The 20,734-nt window shown below is 36.0% G+C and overlaps 1 protein-coding gene across 2 annotated transcripts in view; it reads right to left on the bottom strand.

The window, feature by feature from the left end:
• Positions 1–20,734, bottom strand: part of ptprga (protein tyrosine phosphatase receptor type Ga) — a 592,629-nt gene that overhangs the window by 84,067 nt on the left and 487,828 nt on the right. For both annotated transcript variants that reach the window (XM_056467738.1, XM_056467739.1), the window contains exons 9-12: positions 18,170–18,354; positions 3,848–3,956; positions 3,715–3,764; positions 1,966–2,315 (exon numbers count right to left, since the gene is read on the bottom strand). In XM_056467738.1, coding sequence (XP_056323713.1) covers positions 1,966–2,315; positions 3,715–3,764; positions 3,848–3,956; positions 18,170–18,354 — 694 coding nt within the window. The remainder of the gene's footprint in view (positions 1–1,965; positions 2,316–3,714; positions 3,765–3,847; positions 3,957–18,169; positions 18,355–20,734) is intronic.

Here is a 20,734-nt window from a genome sequence, read left to right as displayed (position 1 = left end):
ATTAAATTCATTTATTTAATGAATAAAGTCATTTTTCCTGTTTAGAATTTAACTCAGCCTTTATTTGTCATTTATAAGGGGTTTATAAAGCATAACTAGTCCTCACTTTAGATTAGGTCACAAAACTGGATGAAGTTGAGTTAATAAAGCATTTATTAACATACATAGTAACCCTTAACATATGCCTGAATAATAAGACATATAAACGTTGATTTCAATAGTTTATTAATCATTTACTAACTCATTCTGAAGTATCCTAAAAACCCTCAACTACTTTTAAATACAAATGGTTTGTAAATAATGCGATACTTAATTTAGTAATGAAAAATAAATCATTAACTAAGTATGAAAGTACAAGTATTAAGCACATTATAAATATTGTTTGTAAGTCAAGAATACAGCATTCATAGCTGCAGTTATAAACTGCTTACTAACGTTTATTAATGTAGAGTTAATGCTTAACAGATAATGAATTAACTATTTGCTAATGCTTAATAAATGATTTATAATGCGTAGTTATTATAAAGTGTTACCAAAAAGGGTTATGCAGGTAACACATTACTAAAAGGGGGGGTTCATAAGATTGTCATGAAACATTTATAATCATGATTAGGGCTCATTCACACAGAATGTGTCTTTGCTTCTAAAAACGTGACAGGGCGCTCAGGAAAGGGTTTAAAAAAGCACAGCGCGAGGTCCACGAGATGAAATATTATGAACATGATGTAATAAAAACAATAACAGATCTATTAGAAATAGCAAAACAATATATTATGATAAGCGCATGAAGATGCATCATATAACTCAGGATATTCTGGACACATCCACAATGACCATCTCTTCCACCACAATATAACTGTGCGTTCACACTGAAGACGGTGAGAGCGCCACAGGTCGCTCTGGCCGCCCTGGCGACAACGCTGTCTGCCTTCAGCTCCGGCGGCGAGAGCGTCAAAATTCGCTACATTGATCTCGTATTTACAGGGGCTGTTGCAGCATATCTTATCAGTTACATTCCTGCATAAAGCATGCTCTCTAGCGTTAAAATGTTGCGCAATTATTATCAAATTTATTTAACAATGGAAGATCAAGTTGCATGTGGTGTGGCTTTGCTCCACTTGATTATCCAATATGTCCGTATGTCTGAAATATCCTGAAGCAGCAATACTGTTGTGTACTGTCGCATGAGATTCCCGCCTTTTTAAAGATAAATATATACAACATTAATGCACATCAGTAACTCGCCAGTAACTTATTTAATGCATGTTCCTGTAAGAAAACATAGTAAATAATTGGAAATCCGGCGACCGCACTAATCAAACCCTTGGGAACAACTGTGGTCGGAACCAAAGTTCACTGTGACTGTGCTATCTGGACTCTTCTCAAGCAGTGGACATCTTCATTCCGATTGCTTGCCGCTAAACTGCGTCATAGCTCATTACCATAAAGTTAACTTGATTTCAACTCTCCTCGATGCCCACACCGGCGAAGACGCTCCGCGCTGCCAATCGCCGCCGGCTCTCATTGAAAATGAATGATTTCCGGCTACTTTGACGCTCTCGCCGCTTTTGGTGTGAATGTACGGTAATAGTAAATAAAGCAGCTGTCATGCCAACTTTCTACTTTAAACAGAAGCTCGCAGTGATTGCCCCGTTTCCGAGCTCTTCTGATTGGTCCACTGCTTTTGGACTTGACAGTGATGAGCTGAGCTGTGTGTGAAAGTTAAAGATCTTTTATCTTGACACAGCGTCTAAGAAACACAGTGCTCATGTGCACAGTGCTTTAAATATATGCAACATGCAAGAGTAACGGTCAAACACATCTATCAAGTGTGTGTTTACATTGAAAAACAATGGACAAGTGGCATGTTGGAGGGGAAAATGTGCATTCTGTGTGAATAGCCCCTTATGAACATCCCCTTCAATTAATGTGTAATGACACTGGAATGACAGAAGGAGGAATGACCTGTCGTTGTCGGTGGCCGTGGTGGCGTCTGCGTCGGAGGCCTGTTCTGCAGTGGTCACCACAGGTTTGGCTGGACTTTGGCGGGTGGAGGCTGGGGCAGGGCTGGAGGGTGGAGGTCTGGTGGGCCACACAGAGCTGGGGAAGGAGGAAATGACGCCTCCGCTGAAGCCCAGTCCTGCCAGGAGTGTGCTGGTCACCACAGATGCCACAGTGGCCTGGCTGCCACTGGAGGACGGACCGATGCCGGTGGCCATCGAAACAAAGGAGAAGGGAAGACCGGAGGAGGTCCATGTGGAGGAGCCGGAGCTGATGGGAGCCATGTCTGCCGAAGACGCTGGAGAAACTGTTGGCTAAAATTGAAAAACAAAACAAAACATAAGTTAATGTGAATTACTGTGTTAATGTATTGTAATTTTTTTTTGAAATATGCCTTTTTTATTATTATTATTTAAAAATGATTATACAAATGCACTTCTATACTTAATAAATAATAAAAAAATATTTTTAAATAATGTAATTCCTGAATAAATATATTTATACACTTTAAACGCATTACTATTATTCAAATAATCACATCAATAATAATTAAATGACAGCATTTATACATTTTAAAAGTAAAATTAAAGCAGTTCTAAATGATATAAAGTTTGAGCATCACGTGAAAAAAATAGAAATATTACATGTTTTTTTTGTGAATTTAGACTATCAAGATAAAGTAAATAATATATATAATTTAAATAATATTTTTTAAATGTATATTTTTAAGTAAACAATTAAGTAAACAAATACACATATATATTTTAAACAATTAACAAATATTTTAATATTTTATTTACTTTTAGATATCACAATTATGATTTCATTGATATATTTCTTTTGTATATTATTATAATACTTATAATAATAATAATAATAATAATAATAATAATTATTATTATTATTGTTTGTATTTATTATCAATAATAATAATAATAATCATAAATAAATAAATAAATAAATAAAATGGGCAGCACGGTGGCGAAGTGGGTAGCACAATCGCCTCACAGCAAGAAGCTCACTGGTTCGAGCCCCAGCTGGGTCCGTTGGCATTTCTGTGCCAAAAACATATGGCATAGGTTAATTGAGTAGGGTAAATTGTCCATAGTGTATGTGTGTGTATGGATGTTTCGCAGTGATGGGTTGCAGCTGGAAGGGCATTTGCTGCATAAAACATATGCTGGAAAAGTTGGTGGTTCATTCCAGATTAATAAAGAGACTAAGCCGGAAAGAAAATGAATGAATGAATAATATGATAAAATAAATAAAATCAAAATTAAATAATTTGAATAATAAAATTAAAAAATACACTTAAAAAACTTTTTTCATTACTGTAAGTAAACAAATACAAACATATTTATTTTAAGGGAATATTACAATTGTGATTTCCCTTATATATTCCTTTGTACAATATTGTTATGATGATGATAATGATGATTCATTCATTAATTTTTTTTTTTGGCTTAGTCTCTTTATTAATCTGGGGTCACCACAGCGGAATTAACCGCTAACTTATCCAGCACACGTTTTATTCAGCGGATGCCCTTCCAGCTGCAACCCAACACTGGGAAAATGATGATGATTATTATTATTATTTGTATCATTGTCATTATTAATAACATAATTAAAAATAAATCAGTCAGGTTTATTTCATTTGCCCATGCAGAATGTAAAGAAGCAGTGCTGCCACCTGCTGGACAGATGTAAACTTACCATCCCGGTTTTTACTATCCTCGTTCCCTCAAATATTCTTGTGGTGTTGGCTGCCAAAACAAACAAGATTAATATAAACATAAAAAAAAAAACAATTAAAAATATCATTTATAAAAGATGTGAATCTCAGTACCTCTGAAGAGCATACTCTGACTGAAGTCACTGCGCTTGTCATTCAAACACACCGCCTGCACACGAAACAGGTACAAAACATCCGGCGACACCGGCGTGATAACCGCCTCCTGAAACACACACACACATACACACAAAGAAAGAAACATACATTGTGTCAGCGAAACATGCCTTCGATATGGCAGTGTGTGATGTGGAGGTGTGTTTTCATCTGACGCGTCCAGTCAAAACAGCGGAGAAGAGAGTCTGAAGTGTGATTTCTCCTGACAGAGGTCTGCAGGATGAAGGTGAACAGCTTGTTCTCTCCTTCATTTGACGCTTACACCTTCTTTCACAAGTCATTAGCATTGAAAATAGACAGTCTCTATCAGCGGCATAACATTCATTACCACCTAAAGCACCTCTGAGCTGCTCAGCTGGGACACGGAGACACTGGAATTTACGCTGGTTCGTTCTAAAAGGCTTTTTATATAACGTCTGTCTTTATCAGTAAATTATACAACACCGTCACGCTCTTTCCGAGAATATATTTACATAATGTATGCTTTTTATTCGCCTAAATTGTATTTCAAACAGATTACATCACTCTAAATGTAAAGGGAGTTTTGCTTTACTCGTGTTTCGTCAGTAACATTTGCTTTTATTAGGGTAAAGTTGGTTTTATATTCGCACATTTGGACTTTCTCCTTAATATAATATACAGTAATATAATATAATATAAAATAATATAATTTAATATAATATAATATAATATAATATAATATAATATAATATAATATAATATAATATAATATTCATTCATTTTCTTTTCGGCTTAGTCTCTTTATTAATCTGGGGTCGCCAAAGCGGAATGAACCGTCAACTTATCCAGCATGTGTTTTACTCAGCGCATGCCCTTCCAGCTGCAACCCATCACTGGGGAATAATATAATATAATATAATATAATATAATATAATATAATATAATATAATATAATATAATATAATATAATATAATATAATATCATTTCATTAAAGTATTCTTTGCAAATTCTAAATAGTGAAATCATATGAGCAGCCAATGACTATTATCTTCTGATATAACATTGTTCACAGTCAATTAAATAGTGCTAATGTTTTTTTGAAGTAATGTTTATATCTACATGAGATTTCATACTGAAATATTCAAAGTAGCTTAATAAACAATATAAAGACTGTGTCACAGGTTTACAATGTTGAAAAATGAACGAACGTGCGAATATAAAACCAACTTTACCTCAGTTTTGCTTTTTGATTGAACATGTTGCTGATTCCCAGCTTTAGAGATCTAAACAAACCACTAGAAATCAAACATTAAACTTTTCACATTAAACGTTTTAAAAATATGAAACTAAATGTAAATATTAAACCCTTTCTGAGATTGATTCGTCCAGCACAAATTTTGCAACATACAGAAATGACTTCTCCAATCATGCAGCTTTAACCGAGAGGCGTTTTTTCCCCTATTTTTCTCAAATGTTTGGCAAATAATAACCAAATACATAATATGCATTGAAAATTAAGCAAGTAATTAAGTAAGCAACTTTAGAATCACGCACTGTTAGAAATAAAGATACAAAATTGGTCACTGGGGCAGTATATTTTTGCTCCTAACAGGTCCTTAAAGGAACTTATGAATACAGTACAAATGTGTACCTTACAGTACCTTAAAAGGTACAAGGTAAACAATAAAGGTACAAAATAGGGTGGAGTCAACAGACGACGCCAACTTCCATAGCAGATGGCTGATAGACATCACGGTTCATGGTTTGGGGTTACATTCAGTATGGGGGTGTGCGAGAGATCTGCAGAGTGGATGGCAACATCAACAGCCTGAGGTATCAAGACATTTGTGCTGCCTATTTCATTACAAACCACAGGAGAGGGCAAATTCTTCAGCAGGATAGCACTCCTTCTCATACTTCAGCCTCCACATCAAAGTTCCTGAAAGCAAAGAAGGTCAAAGTGCTCCAGGATTGGCCAGCCCAGTCACCAAACATGAACATTATTGAGCATGTCTGGGGTAAAATGGAGGAGGAGACATTGAAGATGAATCCAAAGTATCTTGATGAACTCTGGGAGTCCTGCAAGAACGCTTTCTTTGCCATTCCAGATGACTTTATTAATCAGTGATTTGAGTCATTGCAGAGATGTATGGATGCAGTTCTCCAAGCTCATGGAAGTCATACACAATATCAATTCTTTTTCCACTGCACCATGACTTTATATTCTATACTGTACATTATTTCTGTTAAGTAACAAGACTTTAGTCTAAGCAAAGTCAGACCTTACTGTCCTAATCACATCAATCAATATAAAGGCATGATCATATTTTATTCTGGTAAAATAAGCGTAATCTAGAGGCCTTTGCCTTTCATATAAGCCACCTCTGATACCAAATCCTCAACTAGAAGTCAAGTTATTATTTGTTGTTCCTAAAACTTTGATAGGCGACAAGACTTTTGTCAGGTAGTGTAGTTCACTTCCACATCCAGGTCCAGTGAGGTCAGTGTCGCATCCTTCACCCCTCTTGTTTCAGTTAGAGACAAATTAATTAAATGTTTTTGATCAAATCTATGTTCTTCACAAATTTTAAAAGATTTTAGTGAAATCATACAATACAATTGATGCTGCTTTGTTTATGTATAGTTTTAATAACTTGTTTTCACATTATGAGGCATGAAATCATACACATTTCTTCAGGGTGAAAGGGGTTAAAAAAATGGAGTAATTATTTTCAGCTACTAATAAGAATGTAATAATCTCAGCTCCTTTGGATACCTCTTAAAATATGTAAATCACTCTCTTTTTAATTAAGCCGGTTGATTTATTATCTTGTTTTTTTCTATGTAAATTAATTTCTGGAAGATAAATTACATACGTCAGTTCAGACGATTGGGGTTTTTCTAAAGTCTTCCATGCACACCAAGGCAGTTTTATTAAGAACACAGTAAAAACTATAAGAATGCAAACAATTATTGAGGCTGTGCTGAATTTCTAGCAGTGATTGCTTTAGTCTTCAGTGTATGATCAGTCAAATATGATCAAGAATATTCAAATATACTACTGTGCTGCTTAATATTTGCATGTGAAAATTGTAATATAAGCTAGCATCGTTTATTTATGATGAAGATACATTGTAATCTAAGTCTTTACAGTCACTTGTGATCAATTTAATTAGCATTTATCTTCATTTGAGTAAAAAAAGATTGCTCAGACTGACCATGTTTGATATGATCAATAGAAGATTTGCACATATCCGAGTAGAAATTTACATTAAGTTTGCTCAATAACACCTGACACCTTGAGAAACACACTCTGATGGTCATTTATGGGCATTTTTGTAACTACATTTTGCTTTTCTGGTGCCTTTTTGCCTGAAAGCTCCCTGTCTAAAGCCTACAGCCTCATTTCAACCCTGAGAAATGAAGATTCAATACAAATCTAAGTGTATGAGCAATGGCCATTAACATAACTCACTTCACCTCCCCGGGGTCTGCTGAAAAGTGCTGAGGGCTTGAGGGATTTGTAAATCTTGCACTAAGTAAATGGCGTCAGTTCCTCTCCACACCAACACCTTTCTGATTTATACCAGTTTGACCCGAATTCATTCTGTTCATTCTGTAAAAAAGCTCAACTCAAATATAACTCTATTGCGTTGGGTTATCAGAAATAAAAAGCTGTAAAAAAAGCTCCTTCTCTATTGGCCTAAGTCTACATGGTTCCCGCTCAAACGTCAAATTCCATGATTTTTTACTCACTAAAAAGCTAAAGTTTCATGACGCATATTTCCCGCAAATTGTAAAAAATTATCCATAAGCTTTCTGTATTTTGTGATTCGTGTATTAATTTAATTTATTTATCCTTTTGAATTGCATTATGAGATCTTGATCTTGAAGAACAAAGATATGTAATATTGTGTAGGCCTATATTTTCACATCAAAACAACACAATGAATGCCGTAAATATTGGCACAAATTTTGAGAGTCACTTTCAAAATCAGTTATTTTAGGCTTTGCACAATCATTGTAGTCATTTATTTTACACAAAGTGAAGTTTCATAAACTAATTTCGAGAGGAGCACGTGATATGATTGAGCACATCTGGCCACTCATCTGTAATCAGTAATAATCCAATCAGAGTGATCCTAGTTTACTATAAATGGATCATTTTCTCCCTACTGTTCTATCTTCGTTTGGAAGATTCCCCCCTTCCACCCCATCTCCTCCTTTTCTAAAGTGGGAGCTCTCGAGACCTACCTGATATTGGATCTCCTGATATGCTTATCGACCGGGCGGGAGCCCTGGGCTCAAATATCTCCGAGCTCAGGGTTCTCTCCCCGGACAGCATGCCAAACCTGCTTTATACGCCGAGCATATCTAAGTGGGAACTCTTGAAATCTAGAAGGGACTGAGAAAAGACACACACACAAAAAAAAAACAGACACAGACAGTATTTTAAAAGGTACAGCCAGATAAATGCATTTGACTGTCTGTTGCAAAAGGAATAAAATGGCAGCAAACAATATCCTAATCATAACAACAGGCAAAACATGAAACAAAACAATTTGTAAATGGGTAAGTTTTAGTAATTGGGAGGCAAGTAAAGTTTAAAGGGTGAACTATCCCTTTAAGACAATAAATCAGGGAATTTTATAAGTGTTTTGTCCATGGAATATCAGGTCAATTTTATTTGTCATTTTAAGTCAAGTCAAGTCAACTTTATTGTCAATCAAACCATGCAACAGTACATTACAAAGCAGACTGAAATTGCGTTTCTCCCATACTCTAATGTGCAATTTAAAAACAAAACATGACACACACTAGACATAAACTAAACATTTAACTAATATAGTACAAGATAAATTGAATAAATAGACAATAATAAACTATGAACAATTACCATATATCCTATTGTTCCAGAATATGACCAAGTTGAGGTATTTATTGTAGTGCAATTGGGTGCAGTATGGCAAAAGTGCAAAGTGCAAAGTGCAAAGTAGCAGCATAGAGGTACGTGAATTTTGTAAACATGTTACACGTGCAAGGGATATTAACATAAAAACATTGAGTTTGCCTTTCTCACAGTTCCACAGATTTTTGTGTGTGTGGGCTGTGGGGTGTGATTTTATAATCCAGTTTTCATATAATCCAGTTTTCATAGACGATTTAGACGACACATTTAACATAAAACGTACACAGCGTTATACGGAGCCGGAGTAGCCGCTGCCGTACCGGGCGCCGCCATGCCACATAAACTTTACTTGCCTCCCATTTACTAAAATTTACCCATTTACATATTGTTTTGTTTCATATGTTTTGCCTGTTGTTATGATCAGGATATTTTTTGCTGCCATTTTATTCATTTTCCCTCTTGGCAACAAACAATCAAATGCATTTTTTTGTCTTTCCTAGTTCCTTATAGATGTCTAGATATCTTCGTTCTGCAAGATCCCATAATGCAATAGAAGAAAGAAACTCAAATAGGTTTTGAACAAGTGAGGGGTGAGTAAATGACGACAGAATTTTCATTTCTGGCTGAACTATCCCTTTAAAGGAAAAGGAAAATGGAGGAACAGAAAGAAAGAGGAAGAAAATTCCATGATCCATGGAATCCCTGGAAGTAGTCCCTCTATAAAGCTGTCGGGCTGCTAAATTGACCCACATAATAGCATCTTGGGATGAAAGCGGAAATAAAAAGGAGAAGAAAATAACTTAAACTGATAGTTCACACCAAAATTACCTAATTTGCTCTTCCTCATGTGGTTTGAAACCTTTATGAGTGTCTGTTCAACACAAAAGAAGATATTTTGAAGATTGCTGGTTGCTAAAAATACTATGGAAGTCAGCATTTCTCAAAATATCTTATTTCGTGTTGAACAGAAGAAAGAAACTCAAAAGGGTCTTGAACAAGTGAGGGGTGAGTAAATGATTACAGAATTTTATTTTTGAGTGAACTATCCCTTTAAAGGAATAGGAAGAGGGAGGAACAGAAAGAAAGAGGAAGAAAATTCCATGACCGATAGAATCCCTGCAAGTAGCCCCTCTATAAAGAGGCTGCTAAATCGACACAGTAGCATCTTGGGCTAAAGGAGAAATAAATGAAAAAGACCTTAAAGGGATAGTTCACCACAAAATTACCTCATTCACCCTGGAAGTAGGCCCTTTATTAAGAATTTGGGCTGTTAAATTGACCCACATAGTAGCATCTTGGGACAAAAGGGGAAATAAAAATAGGGGAAAAAATAACTTAAACTGATAGTCACCCAAAAATTACCTCATTTACTCTCCCTCATGTGGTGTTAAACCTTTTATGAGTGTCTGTTGAACACAAAATAAGATATTTTGACGATTGCTGGTTGCTAAAAATACCTCTGAAGTCAATGCTACCAGCATTCTTCAAAATATCTTCTTTTGTGTTCAACAGAAGAAACTCAAACAGGTCTTGAACAAATGAGGGGTGAGTAAATGATGACAGAATTTTATTTTTGTGGGTGAACTATACCTTTAAAGGGATATAGGGAGGAACAAAAAGAAAGACGAAGAAAATTCCATGACCCATGTAAACCCTGGAAGTAGTCCCTCTATAAAGAAGTCCGGCTGCTAAATTGACCCACATCTTGGGATGAAAGGGGAAATAAAAATGGGGAAAAAAAGAACTCAAACTGATAGTTCACCCAAAAATTGCTTAATTTACTTGCTCGTGTAGTTTTAAACCTTTTTAAATTGTGGGTTGATCACAAAAGAAGATATTTTGAGGAATGCTGGTGGCTAAAAATACTACTGAAGTCAACGCTACCAGCATTTCTCAAAATATCTTCTTCTGTGTTCAACAGAAGAAAGAAACTCAAACAGGTTTTGAACAAGTGAGGGGTGAGTAAATGATGACAGATTTTTCATTTTTGGGTGAACTATCCCTTTAAAGGAAAAGGAAGATGGAGGAACAAAAAGAAAGGAAGAATATTCCATGACCCACCCTGGAAGTAGTCCCTCTATAAAGAAGTCAGACTGCTAAATTGACCCACATAGTCGAATCTTGGGACGAAAGCGGAAATAAAAAAGGGAAAACTTAAACAGATAGTTCACCCGAAAATTACCGCATTTACTTCCTCATGTATTTTTAAACCTTTTCGAGTGTCTGTTGAACACAAAAGAAGATATTTTGAAGAATGCTGGTTGCTAAAAATACTAAGTCAAATACTAAAGTCAGCGCTACCAGCATTTCTCAAAATATCTTCTTTTGTGTTCAACAGAAGAAACTCAAACTGGTTTTGAACAAGTGAGGGGTGAGAAAATGATAACAGATTTTTCATTTTTGGGTGAACTATCCCTTTAAAAGAAAAGGAAAAAGGAGGAACAAAAAGAAAGACGAAGAAAATTCCATGACCCATGTAAACCCTGGAAGTAGTCCCTCTATAAAGAAGTCCGGCTGCTAAATTGACCCACATCTTGGGATGAAAGGGGAAATAAAAATGGGGAAAAAAAGAACTCAAACTGATAGTTCACCCAAAAATTGCCTAATTTACTTGCTCGTGTAGTTTTAAACCTTTTTAATTGTGGGTTGATCACAAAAGAAGATATTTTGAGGAATGCTATTGGCTAAAAATACCACTGAAGTCAATGCTACCAGCATTTCTCAAAATATCTTCTTCTGTGTTCAACAGAAGAAAGACACTCAAACAGGTTTTGAACAAGTGAGGGGGGAGTAAATGATGACAGATTTTTCATTTTTAGGTGAACTATCCCTTTAAAGGAAAAGGAAAATGGAGGAACAAAAAGAAAGGAAGAATATTCCATGACCCACCCTGGAAGTAGTCCCTCTATAAAGAAGTCGGACTGCTAAATTGACCCACATAGTAGCATCTTGGAACAAAAGCGGAAATAAAAATGGGGAAAAAATTTCTTAAACAGATAGTTCACCCGAAAATTACCTAATTTACTCCCTCATGTATTTTTTAAACCTTTTTGAGTGTCTGTTGAACACAAAAGAAGATATTTTGAAGAATGCTGGTTGCTAAAAATCAAATACTAAAGTCAGCGCTACCAGCATTTCTCAAAATATCTTCTTTTGTGTTCAACAGAAGAAACTCAAATAAGAACAAGTGAGGGTGAGTAAATGATGATAGACGTTTTTCATTTCTGGCTGGACTATCCCTTTAAAAGAAAAGGAAGAGGGAGGAACATAAAGAAAAGGGGGGTCTAGAGTGACTGGAATGATGCTCCGTGACGGGATGCAGTGCCATTTTCAAACTGCACGCCTCAGAAATGTTTGGGAACAAACTGAACAAAAATGACTTTGTTTCTTTGTACTATTTTGTCGCCTCGCAGCCCCCCCGCCGACTAGAGAATCAGAAATCTCAGCCCGTTATAAATTTCACACCCCACCGAGTGTGCTCGATAGAAAGTCAAGAGAAATGAGACTAAAATACATCTCCGCCTCTTAAACAGTTTTAGTGCATTAGTATTTTCAAATAGCGGGCCCCAAGGTCAGCGTCTACCGCTGCGGCCCCCTGCTGACGACCTAAAATACAGTCTTTATTCACAGTCACACTCGCTGCACTTCTGCAAACATGGATCGAGCCGAGGAGAGATTACAGGATATTATCGATGAGCTGAGGGTTTACAGACGTTAGATCAACATCCTCAGAAATTCAGACTTTAGCAGCTCCTTTGTTTTCTAAGAACAGACTGCCACAAATCTGAAATGTGAAAGGATTATTGCTGAAGCTCAAGGAGAAATCAAGCTGGACTTTTGCCTATGAATTAAAAAATGCATTACACATGGCAAATTATTCATTTACTTTTAGTCATTTAGCAGACGCTTTTATCCAAAGCGACTTACAATTTACACTATATAGAACTATAAGAGCAGCAGTGAATAAGTGCTATAGGCAAGTTTCAGGTGTGTAAAGTCTAAGAAGCAAAGCATTAGTAATGTAATTTTTTTTTTTTGAGGGAGAGAGTACAGTTAGTGGTATAGCCAGAGAGGCAGTTACAGATTAGGAAGGAAAGTGGAGACTAAATAGTTGAGTTTTTAGTCGTTTCTTGAAGACAGCAAGTGACTCTGCTGTTCTGATGCAGTTAGGGAGTTCATTCCACCAACTGGGCAGATTGAATGTGAGAGTTCGGGAAAGTGATTTCTTCCCTCTTAGGGATGGAACCACGAGGTGACGTTCATTCACAGAACGCAGGTTTCTGGAGGGCACATAAATCTGCAGAAGTGAGAGCTGATAAGAAGGAGCAAAGCCAGAGGCCGCTTTGTAAGCAAACATCAGAGCTTTGAATTTGATGCGAGCAGCAACTGGCAGCCAGTGCAAACGGGTGAGTAGCGGAGTGACATGTGCTCTTTTGGGTTCATCAAAGTCCACTCGTGCTGCTGCGTTCTGAAGCAGCTGAAGAGGTTTGATAGAGTTAGCTGGAAGCCCGGCTAGAGTTGCAATAATCCAGTTTGGAGAGAACAAGAGCTTGAACAATGAGTTGAGCTGCATGTTCAGATAGGAAGGGTCGGACCTTTCTGATGTTATAGAGTGCGAATCTGCAAGATCGAGCAGTTCTAGAAATGTGGTCAGAGAAGTTTAGTTGGTCATCAATCGTTACTCCAAGGCTTTTTACCATTTTGGATGCAGTAATGGTTGCCCCATCCATCTGGATTGAAAAGTTATGGTGAAGAGTCGGGTTGGCAGAAACTTCAAGCATTTCCGTTTTCGCGAGGTTAAGCTGAAGATGATGATCTTTCATCCAGTGTGAGATGTCTGACTGGCAGGCTGAAATGCGAGCTGGAACCGAGGGATCATCATGGTGAAAAGAGAGGTATAGCTGGGTATCATCAGCATAGCAGTGGTATATCAGATCAATACAAAAGCTAAAATGACACTCCTCATCTACTGAACATTTAATCTAACTAGGAGGTACAGTTGACGTCTAAATTACTTTCCCTTCTGTGAATTTGTTTGAATTTTTTCAGATATTTCCTAAATGATGTTTAACAGAGCAAGTAGTGTTGGGTAACATTGGGTGTTACTTTAAAAAAGTAATATATTACAAGTTACTGACTACTACTGGAAAACTGATTACATTACTAATTACTTCATGTAAAAAGTAATCAGACGACTAATTACTTTAGTTCTAAGTTACTTTTAAAACATAAAATATACCTATAAAAATACTAAATAAACTGCAACTCCTTCAGTAATTTAACATCACTAAAAACATTACAATGGGTCGATCACAACAGCTTGACATATTCAAGCACAAGACGTGGAGAAATGGTCGTGCATCAACTGAGCCTGGTTTCTCTCGAGGTTTTTATCCTTCACTTTCGACAATTGGTGAAGTTTTTTTCCTCGCCGCTAGCTTGCATAGTTTGGGACTTGTAGAGCTGTGCATCGATGGATTACTCTTCAGTGTTTGGACTCTCAGTAGTGAATATTAAACCACACTGACCTGAACTGAACTAATCTAAACTGAAACTCTGAAAACTATGGAATAAAATCACTGTCATAAACATTTTGTGCGTAAATAAAATTCACGCATCCGTAATTATAAAATCGTAAAGGAAAACGAAGCGTACTCGTAATTTTACAAGGGTACAATTTCAAAATCTGCGATTAGAACAGACACAGATACGACATTTTCTTTGTCTGTTTGTATATGACTGATAATTTTATGATGGGTGTACTTTACAAACACGAATTACAGTTTTTCCACGGACACAAAGTCCTGATTACTAGTACGAATCAAACAGCGACACTTCACTGTCAAAATTACGTCACCGCTGTCACAGGCATTAATAAACAAGCGAGAGTCATCGATCACAACGGCGCACCTGCTGGACACTCGAGCTCACACACAGCGTCTCAGGCAAGATTTCTGTTATTCCCTCTTTGAGAAATGTCCATCATGAGCTGTAATAAAGGTTGAGGCTAAATGAGGTCTAATTTCGCTGTGTTTCTTGGACATTTTACAGAATCAAAATTAAGAATGGGCCGAGGATAGAGAGCTAGCATAATGTAAGTTAACATTACAGGCAGCGAGCGCAGAGTTTCTCAGTGAATCACTTAACTATAACATGACATTAAATTTAGTAACTGTAATCAAATTACACAAATGTAAAATGTAATTCGTTACATTACTGTGTTCCTCAAAAATGTAATTAGAATACAGTAATGTGTTCAGGAGCAACGTGTTACACCCAACTCTGAGAGCATGGAATTTTCACAGTATGTCTGATAATATTTTTTCTTCTGGAGAAAGTCTTATTTGTTTTATTTCGGCTAGAAAAAATCAGTTTTTAATATTTTAAAAACAATTTTAAGGTCAATATTATTTGCCCCTTTAAGCTATATTTTTTATCGATTGTCTACAGAACAAACCATCATTATACATTAGGGTAATTATTTGCCTAATTACCCTAATTTAACCTAATTAACCAAGTTAAGCCTTTTAATGTCACTTTGAACTGAATACTAGTGTCTTAAAAAGCATCTAGTAAAATTTTCTACACTGTCATCATGGCAAAGATCAAATAAATCAGTTATTAGAAATTAGTTATTAAAGCTATTATGTTTAGAAATGTTGAAAAAAATCTTCCTCCCATAAGGGTAAAAAATATTTAGGAGAGGTAATATTTCTCACTTAAACTGTATATAAAATTACAGAAATTAAGTATATTGCCATTCCTATATGACAATGTTTTTTTTAGATATTGTAGTATAAATGATCAATACAAACACAAAAACCAGACGCAAACCCTCACTAATAATATTTCACACTGGATATTTAGTTTATACATTTTAGACTCCCCATAATAATTTCATAAACTTTATGGGAGTGTGATACTTAATGAATTACTTATTAGATTTATTGAGATACTGTGGTATACAGTAGATGACTACCATTTTTTACTAAATATTCAATTTTAATGTGAAATGTGTCACATTTGAGATATTATGCATGCTAACATGGCTAGGAAATTCGTAGGAAATTTGCTTTCACAATCTAAAATAAATAATCCAACATGAGTGTCTGAAAGCTCCACCCTTCCTTTACGCGAGCAAAGCTGCGACTGTTGAGTGTGTGAAGTGTCCAACATTCCCAACACAATCTCACGGCAATTCGTAACTTTTTGATTTAGTGGCTAATTCGTACGATCTAATTCGTACAATTTAGTACGATTTGCTCATCTCCCAATGACGGTTGGGTTTAGGGGTGGGGTTAGGTGCCACGCCTCCTTTTTAATCGTACAATTTTGTATGACTGAACTCATAGGAATTAGCCACTAAACTGACAAAACGTAAAATACTTACGCTTTCTCGTGAGATTAGGCTGACATTCCACACTTAATTTTACTGGTTGATAAATACATTATCCGGGTAATTAAAGTGCACTTATTCTTTTTAGAGTTTTCAGTGTGAACGCACTATTTATACTACAAAATGGCATAGAATAGTGCATAAGTATGCAATTTGGGAAGCACCTACTGTCAAATTTACTGTCTCACCCATAGTTGCTGCTTTAGATACACCTATAGCTTTATAAATATGAAGTATAGCTTTATAAATGTTCATACATGTGTTTCTTTTATTTAAATATTTAAAACTTTCAAGGATTTAAGATGCTGACGACTGTTAAACGTGCCATAACCATCTTGTTAAAAGGATCCATTGAAAATGTGGAATCTGAGAGTTCAAAAAAATAACAATACTGGGTTGTGTTTCCGAAAACCATCATTAGCCAACTAAGGTCACAAGTTGCGTTGCTACAAACATAATTAGTTGATATGGCATTTTCCAAATCTATCGATCCAACGAACATTCGCAAACTGTGTCGCAAACTTGTATGCTTTCAACTACACCTCTGGAGCTGTAGTTTGAAACATAGTTCCTGGCTGTTTTCTGTTCCCAGTTATCCCATCTGTGCCCTATCAGTTTAGAACATTCTAACATTTGAACATTTAAAAAACATTAAAGTCATCTCTCTTAGGTGTAATCTGCTTTTTAAAGTATTTTTACAGGTCAGTTTTAGCAAGCTTCATGTTTACAGTTGCGTAGTGCACTCTGAAAACATTGATGTCATTTTGCACACAGCCGTGGCTCATGACTAAAGCTATAGGTGACCTATTATTTAAAAGCGGAATTTATGTAGGTCTCCAAAGCTTTGAAAACAAAAAACATAGCATGCATTAATGCTTTTAATTTATTGTAGGTTATTTATTAAGAAATGTGTCTGTAGCCTACATGGGCAGGACATGGGCATGTTGATTAGAAGATATCTGCAAGGGTTTGCATGTGTCAAATTGTAAAAGTAGACTAAATAAAATTAAAAATCATCATCATCGTCATCATTACTATTATTAATATTATTATTAAAGTATGATTTTTTTCCATTTCTTATAAATAATAAATTTCCATAAATAATAAATATTAAATAACAATTTTTAATTTATTTATTTACATGATTTATATATGAGATTAGAATACGTGTTAGCTTTTATAAGTGGTTTTATGTTTTAGAATAGAATATGTTCTCAATAATATTTGTAAAGGAAACACAGGCTCTATATGTGCCATTTACATATATTTCAATTAATATGGAAAATGAGTGCATGTTTTTACCAAAACTAATATTGGATGTTTTTTTTTAATACGTGTGCGTATAAAACATATCATTTGCACAAAGAAATCATGGTTCAGCACTAAAGAAGTTGTTACTTCACCCTGTTTAAAGCATCATTATGGGCGTTTTACGTTATAACTAACGTGGTTCAAGCGATGGATCTGCAACAGAGAAACTACAGGTTTTGGAAAACACTCGTCACTGCATCATTATTTTCCCAATGCATCGTACTATGATAGTTCAGCCGCGAGTTACGTTGTTGTTTGGGAAATGCACCCCTGAGAGAATCGCCTGTAAAGTTGTGCTAATTAAGTTATTAGCAATGTATATTACTAACCAAAAGTTTTGGATAATACGTTCCTGGAACACTGTCTTAATTTTCTATATGTGACATTAATATTTTGACATATTAAATACAACGTAATTTTAACTATTGCCATGTGAAATGACTGGTTTTGTGTTCCAGGGTCACATACGTGACGTTTAATGTGACATATGGTACCATAAAAATAAAAAAAGCACCCCATACATACGCGTACAACCCATAACCTATTTTTTTTCCAAGTAAATATTCAGTTCTTGACAATATGACACATTTATGGAAACTATGGAAGTTTGAATATCTTATAATTCCAACAAAAAGTACTGTGGTATTTGTGAAGCCTTACAAACTCAAACACACAACTCCTCACCAGTTTCTGATCGCTCCCTTTGACATAGGTCTCCTCGTATGACTCATCGTTTCTGGTCCAGCTGTAGGAAATGAGGTAGCTGATGATGGGCGGATCGTAGGTGATCTCTGGCCGGGACCATCGAACGACCAGTGCCGTCTTATTCATGTGCTGGACGTTCATGTTGATGGGGGCACTGCTGCATGCTGCATGAAAGACAAGAAAGGGAGAGTGTGTGTTTAGCTCTTTGCTAACCTTGAGCTCCACTGGTGCCCTTAGATCCCACATCCACTAGATGGCTCTATTGGACTTCTGACAGCATGCACTCTGCTTTCACGTGTCCTGAATTGTGTCATGCCCTCTGTAAACACCAGCAGCATCCAAGTTGCTGTTAATCTCCCCAGCAGAAGGTGTTTAATCACCGAGCGTGCCACAGTTTCTGGCTGCTGACAGCGTGCGTAGGGGTGAGCGTCTATTCGCGGAGAAATCCGACAGAACAAGCCCTAAATTTTCGTTAGTTTTGCTTTTCCCAAAACGCATGCACACGTTCGCACCGCAGACAAACACACGCACACCTCCACACACTCCCTCCCACAGCCACAGGGGAGCCATTACATTCAAAACAATGCTAATTAAACTAATTCTACCATCACTCCTCTTGCCGAAGCCTCTATTAGCTCTAATCATGAGAGAAGTAATAGTGACTACAGCCGTAATCATACTGCATAAAAAACCCCACGATGACGCCTGCCCTCACACAGATGGCACGCATTGATGATTATAGCACAAAAACACAACTGTGACCTTTGAGGGTGGAAGTTTGTCCTTTAAATAAGACCTCGTGGACATTTCGACAGTCTGGTAAGAGTTCAAAAGCTTATGAACAAGCGAATGGCAAACTATTCATTCCAAATGGTATAAAATCAGAGCATCCTAAAGCATGGCACGTTGCATATACAGTATACAAAAGGTGCCCAGGAGTTTTAGTTCACCCAAAAATTAAAATTATATTATTAATAAACTGTTAAATAGATGTAAATATAAACCCGTAAGCCCTTCATTCATCCTCGGAACATGAATTATGAAATTGTTGATGAAATCCAAAAGCTCTTTGACCTTACATACAGTAGACAGTAAGGTTATGAAACATCCAAAGCCCTGAAGGGCAGCAAAAACATCATCAAAACAGATAATGTGTGTGATTTAATTGTAATATTTACGAAGCCACAAGAATATTTTTAAGCTAGTGCTCTTATGAACGCACATCCTGAACTGTCACGTAAGAGTTTCACGTAATGACTTTCGAATAAAGTCATTATTTTTGTGTTCTGTTTGCACAAAAGTATTTTCATAGCTTTTTAAACTTTGATTGAACCACTGCAGATCAGTGTTAGGGAAAGTTACTTCAGTTACTTCAGTAATGCATTACAATATTGAGTAACTCCACAAAAAAGTAACTAGTTGCATTACTTAGTTACTTTTTATGGTAAGTAATGCCTTACGTAACTTTTTAAGTTACTTTTGTGCTACATTTTCTGACCTCCCTGACCTCCCTTTTTTTAAAGCATGACGGTAAAACATGAACGTGGTTATGAATATATTAAAATATGTGTTTGTTTGTTGTAAAAATTCATAATAATGACAAAAAATACTAATTTGTGGATCTCCTTACTTCTGGGTGCAGCTGTGGATGGTGTATTCTGGGAAATTTTCTTACCCCTTGGTTTCGAGTGTGGTCCAGAAAAATCTTCGTTTGAAGGAGTATATACCCCTTGACCTTAGCCCTACACCTTCAAGCTAAAGAGAATTGGGACACCACTTCACAGGCATGTGCAAAACGAGGGGTAGGGGTAAGGGGAAGGGCTAAGGGGTAGAATTGGGATTGGGCCTTAATTTTGAAAAGCAATGCATTACTTTGCTCGTTACTTCGCAAAGTAATATTGGTACGTAACTCACATTACTTGTAATGCGTTACTTCAAACACTGCAATGACACATGCTTTGAATGTTTCAGGACCTTTGCTGTCTCAAAGAGTTCCCAGATTTCATCCATTCATTTATCATGGGTTGGAATGATATGAGGGTGAGTATTGACAACATTTTCCTCTCCATGAAAAGTGAAAAGTGAGAAATGAAAGGCCACATCTTATAAGTTAAGCACTAATACATACTTTTACAGTGCATTCATTGGTGTTGATGCTTCACAGAGAAGCTTTATTTCATTATTATGCTTTAAACAACAGATACATGACAATAGAACAAACTAAATAATGGCAGGGTGATAGAAGGTAAAATAATAAATACATTACAAAAAATAAAGAAATAAAACAAACACACACACATACGTATAAATAATTAAATTCAATTCTTACAATTACAAATAAGCAGGACCTTTAGATTAATCAAACATTTTGAAAATAGAGACAGTTTCAATGGCCTTTCTATTATATTTCTATGAAATTTAATCATCAAAATAGATAGATTAACAACAAAGACTTAATTCAGATTATCATAATTAAAATATCCAAAAATTATGTTTTCAAAAGAGTACCTTGCTTCACAGAGAAGCATCGCACTGAGGTGATTG

Source organism: Danio aesculapii, chromosome 11 (genome assembly GCF_903798145.1).
Source record: "Danio aesculapii chromosome 11, fDanAes4.1, whole genome shotgun sequence".
Lineage (NCBI taxonomy): Eukaryota > Metazoa > Chordata > Actinopteri > Cypriniformes > Danionidae > Danio > Danio aesculapii.
This window is presented reverse-complemented; position numbering and strand designations above follow the sequence as displayed.